The 13,411-nt window shown below is 35.8% G+C and overlaps 1 protein-coding gene across 1 annotated transcript; it reads left to right on the top strand.

The window, feature by feature from the left end:
- Positions 1–731: 731 nt before the first annotated feature.
- On the top strand, positions 732–7,342 carry LOC124372317 (putative ankyrin repeat protein RF_0381). Its single transcript, XM_046830699.1, has 4 exons — positions 732–969; positions 2,100–2,252; positions 3,873–4,268; positions 5,042–7,342. Exons 1-4 carry the CDS (start codon positions 769–771, stop codon positions 6,344–6,346), a joined length of 2,055 nt encoding a protein of 684 aa, XP_046686655.1. The 5' UTR covers positions 732–768; the 3' UTR covers positions 6,347–7,342.
- The last annotated feature ends 6,069 nt before the right edge of the window (positions 7,343–13,411 follow it).

The following is a 13,411-nucleotide window of genomic DNA, read 5'->3' as shown; positions in this document are numbered from 1 at the left end:
CAATATCACAATGGCTAATTAAAAATAAGCTGCTGATTTAACACGTCTAAGTCAAAATGCATTTTATTTTTTCATTATGAAAAATCAAAAACTGATCTCGAAAACAGATTTGATTTTAGGTGTCATGAGCGTTTGTGTACATATTCATGTGAATGTAGTAGTATTGAAGTTGTAAACTACACTAAATATTTGGGCTTGATCATAGATCACCACTTGAAGTGGGATTCACACGTAGGCTACTTGAATGGAAAGTTGAGGAAAATTAATTACTCCTTATATTACATGCGAGAGTTTGTTAGACGAGATCAATTAAAACAGGTATATATTGCATGGTTTGAAAGCACTTTGAGGTATGGTATCATCCATTATGGTAGTACCTACCCAAGCGTGCTACAGGCGGTGATAGTAAGTCAGAGACACACAGTCCGCAATGTGTATCAAATTAGAAAGATTGATCGGGTAAGTAATTTATTTTCAGAAAAAAATATCTTAACGTTTTGTCAATTGTATTCATAGCGAGGGCCATGAGCCGCTTGGTGGCCCAGTGCAATGCGCGGTTTCAAGATTCAAACCATAGATGTCAGAAGTGCATATTACCTCAATGCTTAATTTATTTGTGTATAGTTTTTAAGATATATTTATTTGTTTGTAGTTTTGTGGTGTCTGGTAAATTATACATTTATTGTTGATTCTTGTTACATTTATAATAAGTGTGATGCGATACAGCAGATACCCTTCCACTGGGCCTGCTTGGTCAATAGTTAAAATATGAACAATGCTCATCTAGAAAAAGGAGCAGAGATCAATCGGTCGGATATAGATGGCAATTCTCACATTAATATGGCAGTGTACATAAATTTCAAAGAAGTTGTTGAGCTGCTGCTCACCAAAGGAGCGGATGTGAACACCCAAGACATGGAAGGAGATACACCTCTTCACTGTGCCACTAAACAAGGGAACCTGTCAATGGTAGAATAATTCACTTCAACTCAAAAAGAGTGCTGAATTATCTCCTACTTTAACAGACAAAATTTACAGAAGTACTGAAACACAGACAGACTTTACTGAATCTTCAGCTCATGGTTCTAACTCCTCTCTGCTCCTCGAAATGACTAAAATTAAAATAAGGCAGGATAGAATTGAAAATGCATTTGAAGCCCTCCAAAACAATACACAGAACACTAAATCAGTCATAGAAAATAAGCAGTTATCCTATGATTTGTTTGATACAAATACTACTACTTCACCTAATTATACACCAACAAAACGTAAAAAAATTAGCTCAAGAAACAGAAAGAATGTTTTCAGCATTTCCTTACAAGCAGCTAAATATATGAAAAAAATGCAATACTTGAACAAGAAAACTTGAAACACAAGAAATCTAACATAACAAGCTCAGTTGTAAATAGTAGTTCTCTCCCAGATGTTGAAACAAGATTGGGCGTTGTCTCTGAGCTTAAAGCTTTACAATCAGCTTTGAAACTGGGAAATAAACCCCCAATGTTTGCAGTCCCCTTGGATAAAAAAGAGTGTCTTGAAGCCTTTTATGAAAGTAATTTTGAACAATTCTTGAAAAGAAACCAAATAAAAGACAGACCAGCTACGGGGCACTTGTCTGACACCAAGCACGTAGGTGTTTGCTCAGTAACAGGTGACATTGTATTTGAGTCTACTGCGTCAGGTGAATTAGATACACCAGTTCAAGAACCATGCCACCAAGAGACTTCTTTTTTATGGAAGAGCCCATTAAAGAAAAGCAGAGAGAAGTTTACTCAGAGAAGACGTCTTTTCATAAATTCAAGATGGACACGTCAAAAAATCTAACTGTGCTACACCAAAATGTTGATAGGATTGGCAATAAGATTGATAGATTCAATCATCTTCTGCATTCTTTATCACCAGACATTGTTGTGATTACTGAACATGGACAAAGCGACAACCTAATCACTAACACCAGATTACTTGGCTATAGTTTGATTTCTGCCTTCGGGAGAAGAAATCGGCCAAAGGGGGATGTCGCAATATATAAAAAATGTACCCTAGAAAACGAAACTGCTAATTTAAACGTGGAATGTAAAAGTCTACCATTGATATGTGAGGTAGCAGGAGTATCCATCAAGTTGAGTGGCAAAGAAATTCTATACATTCTAGGAGTATATCACCCTCCTATAAAACGCCAAGAAACTATCGTTCGAGCACTTGAGCTCCTGTCAGATATACTGGGCTCATTTCCATCTTCAGACAAGGGCAAGGTACTTCTAATAGGTGACATCAATATCGACAACTTGCAGCCATTGCCTGAAAGAACCCTTTTCAACGACCTTATGGCTTCACACAGCCTGACGAGGCTTCAACTCTCAGCAACTAGGATTACTGCATCTTCACAAACATCTATTGATGCCATATGTACAAACGTCAGTACAAATCTTATTAATGTTGATATAATGCATACGGCGATCTCAGACCACACTTGTCAGCTTTGTCACCTCACTTTCCCAGCAAGACAACGAATAACAGAATCTTCTCTTCGTCGTCACCTCAATGCAGAAAATTTGCACAACCTAAAACAAAATCTTGCAGCTGAGAACTGGATTGGAGTTTTTGGTTCAGACAATGCAGATGGCGCATATGAGTCTCTCATTCACACTCTAACTTTTAATCTAGATATATACTGCCCCCTGAAGAAGTCTAGACAAAACCGCAACTACAAAATATCTGCATGCTACGACGAAGAAGCAAAGCTATTGAAAGAGGAATTTTTGGAGGCTCAAAGGAAGTAAATCCTGAATAACTCAGACAATGATAAACAGACTGCTGTTCGACTAAAAAAAGCCTACGACTTAAAACTTAGGTCTCTAAGAAAAGAAAATAGCGCATCTGTCATTAGCCGATCTATGAATAAAAGCAAAGCTGTTTGGAAAATAATCAATGGTGAGAGGAAATCGTCCAAAGAGTCTTCTGTAAATGCCATAAACCTTGAAGTAAATGGAAGAGTGGTAAATAATGCTACAGACATAGCTAATCACTTCAACAGATACTTTACAACAATAGCAGATGAAACAATTAGAGTAAATAATAGCAGCCCTTCTTATAACCAAGCTGAAACTACTCACACAATCCCTGTGGAACAAACTATACATATCCTGAAACCCGTATCAATTGAAGAGCTTGCAATTACAATAGATTCATTGAAGCCTAAATCTTCAACGGGAGTGGATGGAATCTCAGTTAAAATACTGAAAGCAGCCAAACATGAACTTCTACCACCCTTGCTTCATGTCATCCAGCTGTCGTTGGCCCAGGGTGTGTTTCCACAAAAACTAAAAACCGCCAAAGTTTTTCCTCTTCTCAAAGAAGGCAGTAAAGATGAAATAGGGAATTACAGGCCCATCTCATTAATCCCCACTATCTCTAAGATCCTCGAGAGGATTGTTCTATCTAGAATCCTTGAACACCTAAATATCAACAATCTTCTCACTGATAGACAACATGGTTTTGTAAAGGTTAGGTCCACTCTCACAGCCTTGGTGGATTTGTTTGAATTTATTGTGGATGGCATAGAAAATGGAGATAGTGTTGTGGGCATTTTTGTTGACATGAGCAAGGCCTTTGATTGTTTAAGCCATGACATGATTGTGACAAAATTACACCATCTTGGTATCCGAGATACGGCACTGTGTTGGTCTCGATCTTATCTTTCTAACAGAAACCAAGTGGTTGAAATAGCTCAATCCATCAAAGGCATCAGATCCACATCCAGATCAGACTCTCGGCCCATGGTGAGGGGGGGTTCCTCAGGGCTCGGTCTTGGGCCCACTCTTGTTTGTGCTGTCCACCAATGACCTGCCTGCAGTGACGGAGCCTTATTGTAGGGCCATCATGTACGCGGACGACACCGTCCTACACTCACTTCTCAGAAGTCTGTTGAAAGCCTCGAAATAAACGCGTACATTGGCCTGAATTTGGCGGTGGACTACTGTACAAGGCATGATCTTGTGTTCAATGTTTCCAAGACCAAGCAGGTTACCTTTGGCACCAAGAGGGATGAAGTCTCAAACCTTCCTGACATCGATGCTGTCACTTCAATTAAACATCTCGGATTACACTTGGATGGAGATCTTAAGTGGAATGAGCACATAGATGTTCTCTGTCAAAGGCTGTCCACAGCTGTCTTCGCCATTAAAAGAACATTATCTGTCAGCACAGAGGAGGCAGCTTTAACAGCCTACCATGCCCTTTTTGAGAGCCTCATATACTATGGAGTTTCGGTATGGGGTGGAACCTCTGCACATAACTTACAACGAGTTCTAATTTTACAGAAGAGAGCCATCCGAACCATAAAAGGAATGAAAATACAAGATAGTTGCCGGCCAGTCTTTAAACATCTGAAGTTATTAACCGCTGTAAATATATATATCTTCCAGTCTACAACACTAGCTTGTCTCCTGGGAATAAATAAGCGACATCAGGATGTTCACACACACTGCACCAGACATGGAACTGACTTCAACCTGCCGGTCCATCGCTTGAAGCTCTTTGAATCAAAACCTTCTTACGCAGGTGCAAAATTCTACAATGCCTTTACCCGCATCCTTGAAGGTCTTGGAGCTGGAAGTTTTTAGGAGGAAATTAAAATCTTGGCTGGCAGATAGACCCTTCTACAGTGTCAATGAATTTTTAACCTGGAGAGAGTGACCATGGCAATTGGCAAGCAAATAGACTCTTTTCTATATATAATGTAGCCTACATGACGCCTGTTTCTATCTTGATGATAGCAAATAAAGATTTCTGTTTCCTGTATATTTAATTGGTATTGCTTGATATTTAATTTTCATTTTATTGCTTGTTTGTTTATATTGTTTATTGCACGTTACTCTCTTTATATTTTATTGCTTGTTTTGTTTAAATAGTTGTGACCGCCAATGACTTGGTAGTATTTGTAATCTATGGTTATAATTTTCACTCTACATACAAATTTGAAACTGTATTTGCCTCTATGAATGGATTTAAAAGTGTTTTTAATTTCACTTTGTTATTATAGGCTAATAAGTTAAATTCATTTACAGATATGGCAATCAAGAGTTCATCACTGATTGAAGCTGTGAAAAACTGCAGTATCCAAGAACTGCAGTGTCTGCTGGATAAAGAAAAAGAAGACATTAATGTGGGTGATGAGTTTAAGCGAACCCCCCTACACTTCGCTGTGTTGGGAAGTTTTGAACAAGGTGTGACCTTACTACTAGAAAGAGGTGCCCAAGTGAATGCGTGTGATGCGATACAGCAGACACCCTTCCACTGGAGCTGCTTGGTCAAAAGTCAAAATATGATCAATGCTCTTCTAGATAAAGGAGCAGAGATCAATCGGTCGGATATAGATGGGAACTCTCCCATTAGTATGGCAGTGAACATAAATTTCAAAGAAGGTGTTGAACTGCTGCTCGCTAAAGGAGCGGATGTGAACACCCAAGACATGGAAGGAGATACACCTCTTCACTGTGCCACTAAACAAGGGAACCTGCCGATGGTAGAAATGCTGTTAAATAATGGAGCCAATTTAAAGCTCAAGAACAACAACGGTGAAACGGCTTTGCACGTAGCTGCCTGGACATGTAAAAGGACTCTTATAAGGTTGTTGTTATTGTACGGTGCTGAGGTGAATGCCCAGGATCACAATGGCAGCACACTTTTACATCTGATCTTAGAGAGACTGCCCTTCAGTGAGAGTGGTGTTGTGGAGGATTTACTCGACTGGGGAGCCTCTCTGACTATCACAAATAAGGCTGGAAAGACACCTTTGACCTTAGCGTCCGATCCGTCGGATCGTTTTAAAGATTGGAGTAAATACGTTCTTTCATTTTTCAGAGCTTTGACTATAGACACCAAAGTAACGTTTCATGTACATATTTTAATTAGACATTTTATTAAATTGCAGTGTGTTAATTTACGACTCGCTTATAAGTCAAGTTACATGACCATCTACTCTCAAGGGGGATACAAAACATTATGTGACAAAGAATTGGCAAGGTTGAAAACAACCAGATTTGGCAATCAATCGGTACTTAATGTGTTTTCCACATATGAAGACCCTACATTTTTATCAAATGTTGAAATGCGTGAAGCTATATACTCGTCTGAGTTTGAAACAGAGTTCCCGTTATACAATATGCTTATGAGAGCAATGTTCAGACATGCTGAGAAACGTGTTCATTTGTTCAATGCTGCTCAAGGTGTTCTAATCCACGTGATGAAAGCACCTTATGAAATTTCAAGGAAAATTTTTTGCTACTTGTCTAATGAAGACCTTGTGAACATAGTAACTGCTGGTAATTGCGTTTTAAAATTGTAACAAAACGATTATTTGTGTAGATTACAGAGTTGTATTTACACAGCATCATTGCCCTTGTGAACATAGTAACTGCTGGTGATTGCGTTTTAAAATTGTAACAAAACGATTATTTGTGTAGATTACAGAGTTGTATTTACACAGCATCGTCGAAAGTCACGTATATTTTCATCATGATCTAGTATTTTGTAGTCTAGTATTTCAATTTATATTATATTTCTGATTTGAATGTTGAATTGTGCAGATAAACATTGTTTATATCTAATGCCTTAGTATGTATTAACAGTTACCAAGGACTAGACAGGTTATTTTATCCGTACACTTAGTGCTTCTTGTTACACATGATTTCCTATGCAGTATCTCCATTTAATAAAGGTAACCTCTTTTTTTAAACTGTATCTCAAATAACCCTGAATTAAATTATAGTATTGGAGGAATCTCTTTCCCGAACCACATCATAATTGAATATATAAATTTAAAGGCCAGAGAGTTGGAGCTTGCTAAATACGTATAACACTTCATGAGATTCGAAAACCACGACATGTCCTGAGATGTCAGTAGCTTCTGCAGAACTTTTCATTTCCTAAGGTCAATGGACATCAGAGGTCCTGAAGTTGGAAATCACAACTAAGTGAGCATAATTGTTGCAAAGTATCTCAGTAGTTGATTTAGTCATTTCTTTTTGACACTAAAATATTGGGAGTCGAAGAGTAAAACAATTTCCAATAGTTAACTGGGAATCATACATGGATGATTCCATGGTATTGGTTTAAGGTTCTGAGAACTATGTAATTATTGCCATTAACATACATAAATATCTCATAGTGAGCCATAAAAATATGCTCAAAATATATTTGCTTGAGTATATATATATATATATATATATATATATTTTTTTTTTGTCAATTGATTGTCAATTACACTGTAGATATGTGAATATTAATTCAATTATTTATTTTAAACACTTTAATGTACACAATAAATTTTTAACTTTTGTAAGATTGTGTTATTTCTTCCTACTTTAGAAATAAATGAATTTATACTGGGAAAGTTCACCCAAACAGGGAATCCATGTGTCATCTTAAGCTTAGCAAAATGCTGGATGGTGTACAGATTATACCATCCAAACCATGTTATGGTGTACAGATTATACCATCCAAACCATGTTATGGTGTACAGATTATACCATCCAAACCATGTTATGGTGTACAGATTATACCATCCAAACCCCATGTTATGGTGTACAGATTATACCATCCAACCCATATTATGGTGTACAGATTATACCATCCAACCCATGTTATGGTGTACAGATTATACCATCCAACCCATGTTATGGTGTACAGATTATACCATCCAAACCATGTTATGATGTACACATTATACCATCCAAACCACGTTACATCAATTCCTGCTTTGAAACATGTGCTATACATCAGTAGGCAGGAACAATAAAAACAAAAAACATTTCTCCCCTCTTGTATTTCTAACACCCTCTTACATGTTGCATATACATTCCTTTCTTTATTTGTAATAATTTACAGTTATTTTTAATGTATTAATCTCAAAACCGTGTCATGTTCAATCAGGTCAAACATTATTTGTTTGGTTATGTACCTGTTAACAATTTAAACCTTTAATCACCAAAAGTAAACTATAAATTACTTGCTTTATTAATTAGTTGGGTTAACATTGAGCTACTGTTATTGTGCTAACCTATGACATTGATACTGGTACTGAAATAATTTGCAAGTACAGTAGTACTTTGTAGTCTCTTTTTCAGTATTAGTCCAGTATTAGCATCAGAATTAGTCAAGGAGCAGAGAGCCAATTTGTATTGTATTAGCATACAACCTGATTTTTGTTGAAATCTACAGAGAACTTTGCCCTAAGAAAGGAGTCGATCAACCGCCTCGTGAATATTGACGGAGGTCAGAATAGGAGGGATCAAAAGCGTTAAAAATGTGAAATGCTTAACACATGTAAAACAAACAGTTAAACATGTAAATAAATGTGACATCATTGTCTTTACTTTTACGATGGTACAACAATCTTTTATGCGTCTCAGTTGCTTCTAAGTGTATCAAACCAAAAAAATCTCATGAAAAAAGCTTCATATTATTAACCTAACATTTCGACCTCCACCAAACTTAACACAGCTGACTTTAAATTTGTTTTATAGAATTCCTCTATCGATTTAAAGAATGGTTGGCGCTTATACACTGCAAATTGACTTTTAGCTTTTATACCATACTAGCAGTTGCCCGCGGCTTCGCACGCAATTTCCTGTTGAAAACAGTACACTATATTCACTTATTCTTTTTCTATCACATTTTAAGCATTGCTGAGATAATTGATAGTCGTTCCTTCGTGAGCCTTTTGGGCGCATTGTGAAGGTGGTACATATTCCTGCCTCTATCATTCGTGGTTTTTGCTAGGTGTTGATAAGTTATTCAGAACAATATATGTATATGGATGAATCTCGGTAAACTAATTAGGTTATAAAGAATCAAATTCAGTCTGTTAAAATTACTTTTCTGTCTAAGATATTTCCAGTATTATTTAGGAGTGTGCCTTCAAGAAAATGTATCAAAGAAACCCAATTTCGATCATAATGTGTCTTCTTTCAGCTCTTTTCATTTAACTTTGATGTAACCAAATTCGATTACCTTATGTGCAAACATTCACGGACTTGTACAATGAGGTTATTTTCATAATAGCGTTTAATAGTATTTTCATTGCATTAAATAGTTTATTGATCATTGGTGCAATCTGAATTTAAAATTAGGCAATGACGTCCTCTATGCAACCTGCATTACACTACTGATCAAGCACTTTACAATAAACATTTTCGGAAATTTAAATGTAAACAAATGTTTCTGCCTCTTTGGTGAACTTCAGCTGAAAGTATTATCAGTTGTTAAGTATCAGTTCGCTTTGTATTACGTGTCGTAGCGCAGTCTGTCGGATCAAATATAAAACACTCCAACATCAACAACAATTTATAATTAAAAGATTAATTAAATCTATGTTTCCCTCTCTAAAAGTATGCCTATGTTACTTCCAGGAACGTGTAGAATCACTGTACAAAATGTCACGATGTTTCGTGCATTGGTTCCAGAGTTATAACGGAACATACAAACACACACACATATTCACATTTATATATATATAGATATGCATTGTAAGTAACGTATGTAAATAAATTAGTATATTACTCAACAAATTGGAACAATTAATTTACTTTTTAATCGCATAATGTGATCCTCATAATTTAATTAATTGCTTTCCTCTAATTGCAAATAAAATGAGAATATCCATGAACTTGAATTTGTTTTTCCGCATAAAGCATAAAGTGTGACGAGAAAAGTTAGTTAGATTTGTGTTTGTGCAGAAAATATGCCTTCAATATGTTTCTATCAAGTTTTTAAAATCCACCACAATGGATACATATAACATAGAGGGTCACTCTGACAATTTTAAGATACCAGCAGAAAGTGCATACTGCAATAATATAAATAAATAAAAATGCCTTTTATTTCCAAGCGTTTCTCAGTACAAGACTGTTTTTCAGAATAACTTAGGTCAATCATTATAAATATTTAAAATAGGTGCAACAAACAATATTTAACAAGTACACACTAAACTTAACAGTAACTAAATAATGAACTAACTTAAACTACATGACTATTTTTATAAAAATCCTTTACTTTTATTCTAAATGAATGTAGTTTTACTCATTTGAGGTTTTCGAGGAGGTCGTTGTACAATTTTGGGCCGAAGTAAGAGAAGCTCCTCCTACCCAATTCCAGGTTCACTTTTGGAAAGTGTAGCAAGTGCGTGACGTGACGGGTTCTGTATTTTGAAACCTCCTCCCGGGATGAGCCTCCCGCTTAAGTACTGTGGCTCTACGATAGACAGAACCTTGTGAATTAAAATACAGGTCTGTATCCTGCACACAGCTTCCATCAGCAATAGGCCAACAGCATCTCGATAAGGAGAAACATGATCAAAGCATTTCAATTTGAAAACAAAACGAATTGCGGAATTTTGAAGCTTCTGGATTCGCTCCTGGTCTCCCTTTGAGATACTGTTGCCATAAGCAGGATAACAATAGTAAAACACAGAGAACACGAAAGCCTGCATTAATTGCAGCCTTGCAGACTCCGGCAGCAGATCCCTAAACCTGTAGAGACCCCTTAACCTGCCAATGGCACGCTGGATGGTATAAGTGACATGGTTGGAGAACGTAATAATCTTATCTGATTAGCCAAGTTTCATTAGTACCTGATAGCATCTTGGGTTCTGCAGTGTACTTATGTCGTCTGTTCCGAAAGATCAGTTTCGTGAAGTTATCAAGAGAGCATTATCAAGCTGTTTATCTACAATTTTAAACTCGGTTTGAGTCAAAAGGGGTAAGGTACTTTGAACATCTAAAAATTGGCTTTGGCAGTGAAGAACCGTAGCGTGCTACTGTTTATAAATGATATTTGGAATATTGTAGTCATCGTAATTTGCTTCAATACGTTCAGAAAGGCTGCACTACACTGTCATTCAAGATATTGTTGAACGTGTGCATGCTATGATCCAAGAGGTCAGACATCGTACTTATTTAATGATAGAGGGAATAATATTGTAGTATATGATTATCTTTCTAAATTAGATCTAAATTATATTCGAAATATTGTAGTCATCGTAATTTGCTTTAATACGTTCTGAAAGGCTGCACTACACTGTCATTCAAGATATTGTTGAACGTGTGCATGCTATGATCCAAGAGGTCAGACATCGTACTTATTTAAAGATTGCGGGAATAATATTGTAGTATATGATTATCTTTCTAAATTATATTTGAAATATTGTAGTCATCGTAATTTGCTTTAATACGTTCTGAAAGGCTGCACTACACTGTCATTCAAGATATTGTTGAACGTGTGCATGCTATGATCCAAGAGGTCAGACATCGTACTTATTTAATGATTGCGGGAATAATATTGTAGTATATGATTATCTTTCTAAATTATATTTGAAATATTGTAGTCATCGTAATTTGCTTCAATACGTTCAGAAAGGCTGCACTACACTGTCATTCAAGATATTGTTGAACGTGTGCATGCTATGATCCAAGAGGTCAGACATCGTACTTATTTAATGATTGAGGGAATAATATTGTAGTATATGATTATCTTTCTAAATTAGATCTAAATTATATTCGAAATATTGTAGTCATCGTAATTTGCTTTAATACGTTCTGAAAGGCTGCACTACACTGTCATTCAAGATATTGTTGTTGAACGTGTGCATGCTATGATCCAAGAGGTCAGACATCGTACTTATTTAATGATTGCGGGAATAATATTGTAGTATATGATTATCTTTCTAAATTATATTTGAAATATTGTAGTCATCGTAATTTGCTTCAATACGTTCTGAAAGGCTGCACTACACTGTCATTCAAGATATTGTTGAACGTGTGCATGCTATGATCCAAGAGGTCAGACATCGTACTTATTTAATGATTGCGGGAATAATATTGTAGTATATGATTATCTTTCTAAATTATATATTCGAAATATTGTAGTCATCGTAATTTGCTTCAATACGTTCAGAAAGGCTGCACTACACTGTCATTCAAGATATTGTTGAACGTGTGCATGCTATGATCCAAGAGGTCAGACATCGTACTTATTTAATGATAGAGGGAATAATATTGTAGTATATGATTATCTTTCTAAATTAGATCTAAATTATATTCGAAATATTGTAGTCATCGTAATTTGCTTTAATACGTTCTGAAAGGCTGCACTACACTGTCATTCAAGATATTGTTGAACGTGTGCATGCTATGATCCAAGAGGTCAGACATCGTACTTATTTAATGATTGCGGGAATAATATTGTAGTATATGATTATCTTTCTAAATTATATTTGAAATATTGTAGTCATCGTAATTTGCTTCAATACGTTCAGAAAGGCTGCACTACACTGTCATTCAAGATATTGTTGAACGTGTGCATGCTATGATCCAAGAGGTCAGACATCGTACTTATTTAATGATTGCGGGAATAATATTGTAGTATATGATTATCTTTCTAAATTATATTTGAAATATTGTAGTCATCGTAATTTGCTTCAATACGTTCAGAAAGGCTGCACTACACTGTCATTCAAGATATTGTTGAACGTGTGCATGCTATGATCCAAGAGGTCAGACATCGTACTTATTTAATGATTGCGGGAATAATATTGTAGTATATGATTATCTTTCTAAATTATATTTGAAATATTGTAGTCATCGTAATTTGCTTCAATACGTTCAGAAAGGCTGCACTACACTGTCATTCAAGATATTGTTGAACGTGTGCATGCTATGATCCAAGAGGTCAGACATCGTACTTATTTAATGATTGCGGGAATAATATTGTAGTATATGATTATCTTTCTAAATTATATTTGAAATATTGTAGTCATCGTAATTTGCTTCAATACGTTCAGAAAGGCTGCACTACACTGTCATTCAAGATATTGTTGAACGTGTGCATGCTATGATCCAAGAGGTCAGACATCGTACTTATTTAATGATTGCGGGAATAATATTGTAGTATATGATTATCTTTCTAAATTAGATCTAAATTATATTCGAAATATTGTAGTCATCGTAATTTGCTTCAATACGTTCTGAAAGGCTGCACTACACTGTCATTCAAGATATTGTTGAACGTGTGCATGCTATGATCCAAGAGGTCAGACATCGTACTTATTTAATGATTGCGGGAATAATATTGTAGTATATGATTATCTTTCTAAATTATATTTGAAATATTGTAGTCATCGTAATTTGCTTCAATACGTTCTGAAAGGCTGCACTACACTGTCATTCAAGATATTGTTGAACGTGTGCATGCTATGATCCAAGAGGTCAGACATCGTACTTATTTAATGATTGCGGGAATAATATTGTAGTATATGATTATCTTTCTAAATTATATTTGAAATATTGTAGTCATCGTAATTTGCTTTAATACGTTCAGTAAGGCTGCACTACACTGTCATTCAAGATATTGTTGA

Source organism: Homalodisca vitripennis, unplaced genomic scaffold (assembly GCF_021130785.1).
Source record: "Homalodisca vitripennis isolate AUS2020 unplaced genomic scaffold, UT_GWSS_2.1 ScUCBcl_2907;HRSCAF=8064, whole genome shotgun sequence".
Lineage (NCBI taxonomy): Eukaryota > Metazoa > Arthropoda > Insecta > Hemiptera > Cicadellidae > Homalodisca > Homalodisca vitripennis.
The sequence above is the reverse complement of the archived record's forward strand: the minus strand, read 5'-3'. Positions and strand labels throughout refer to the sequence as shown.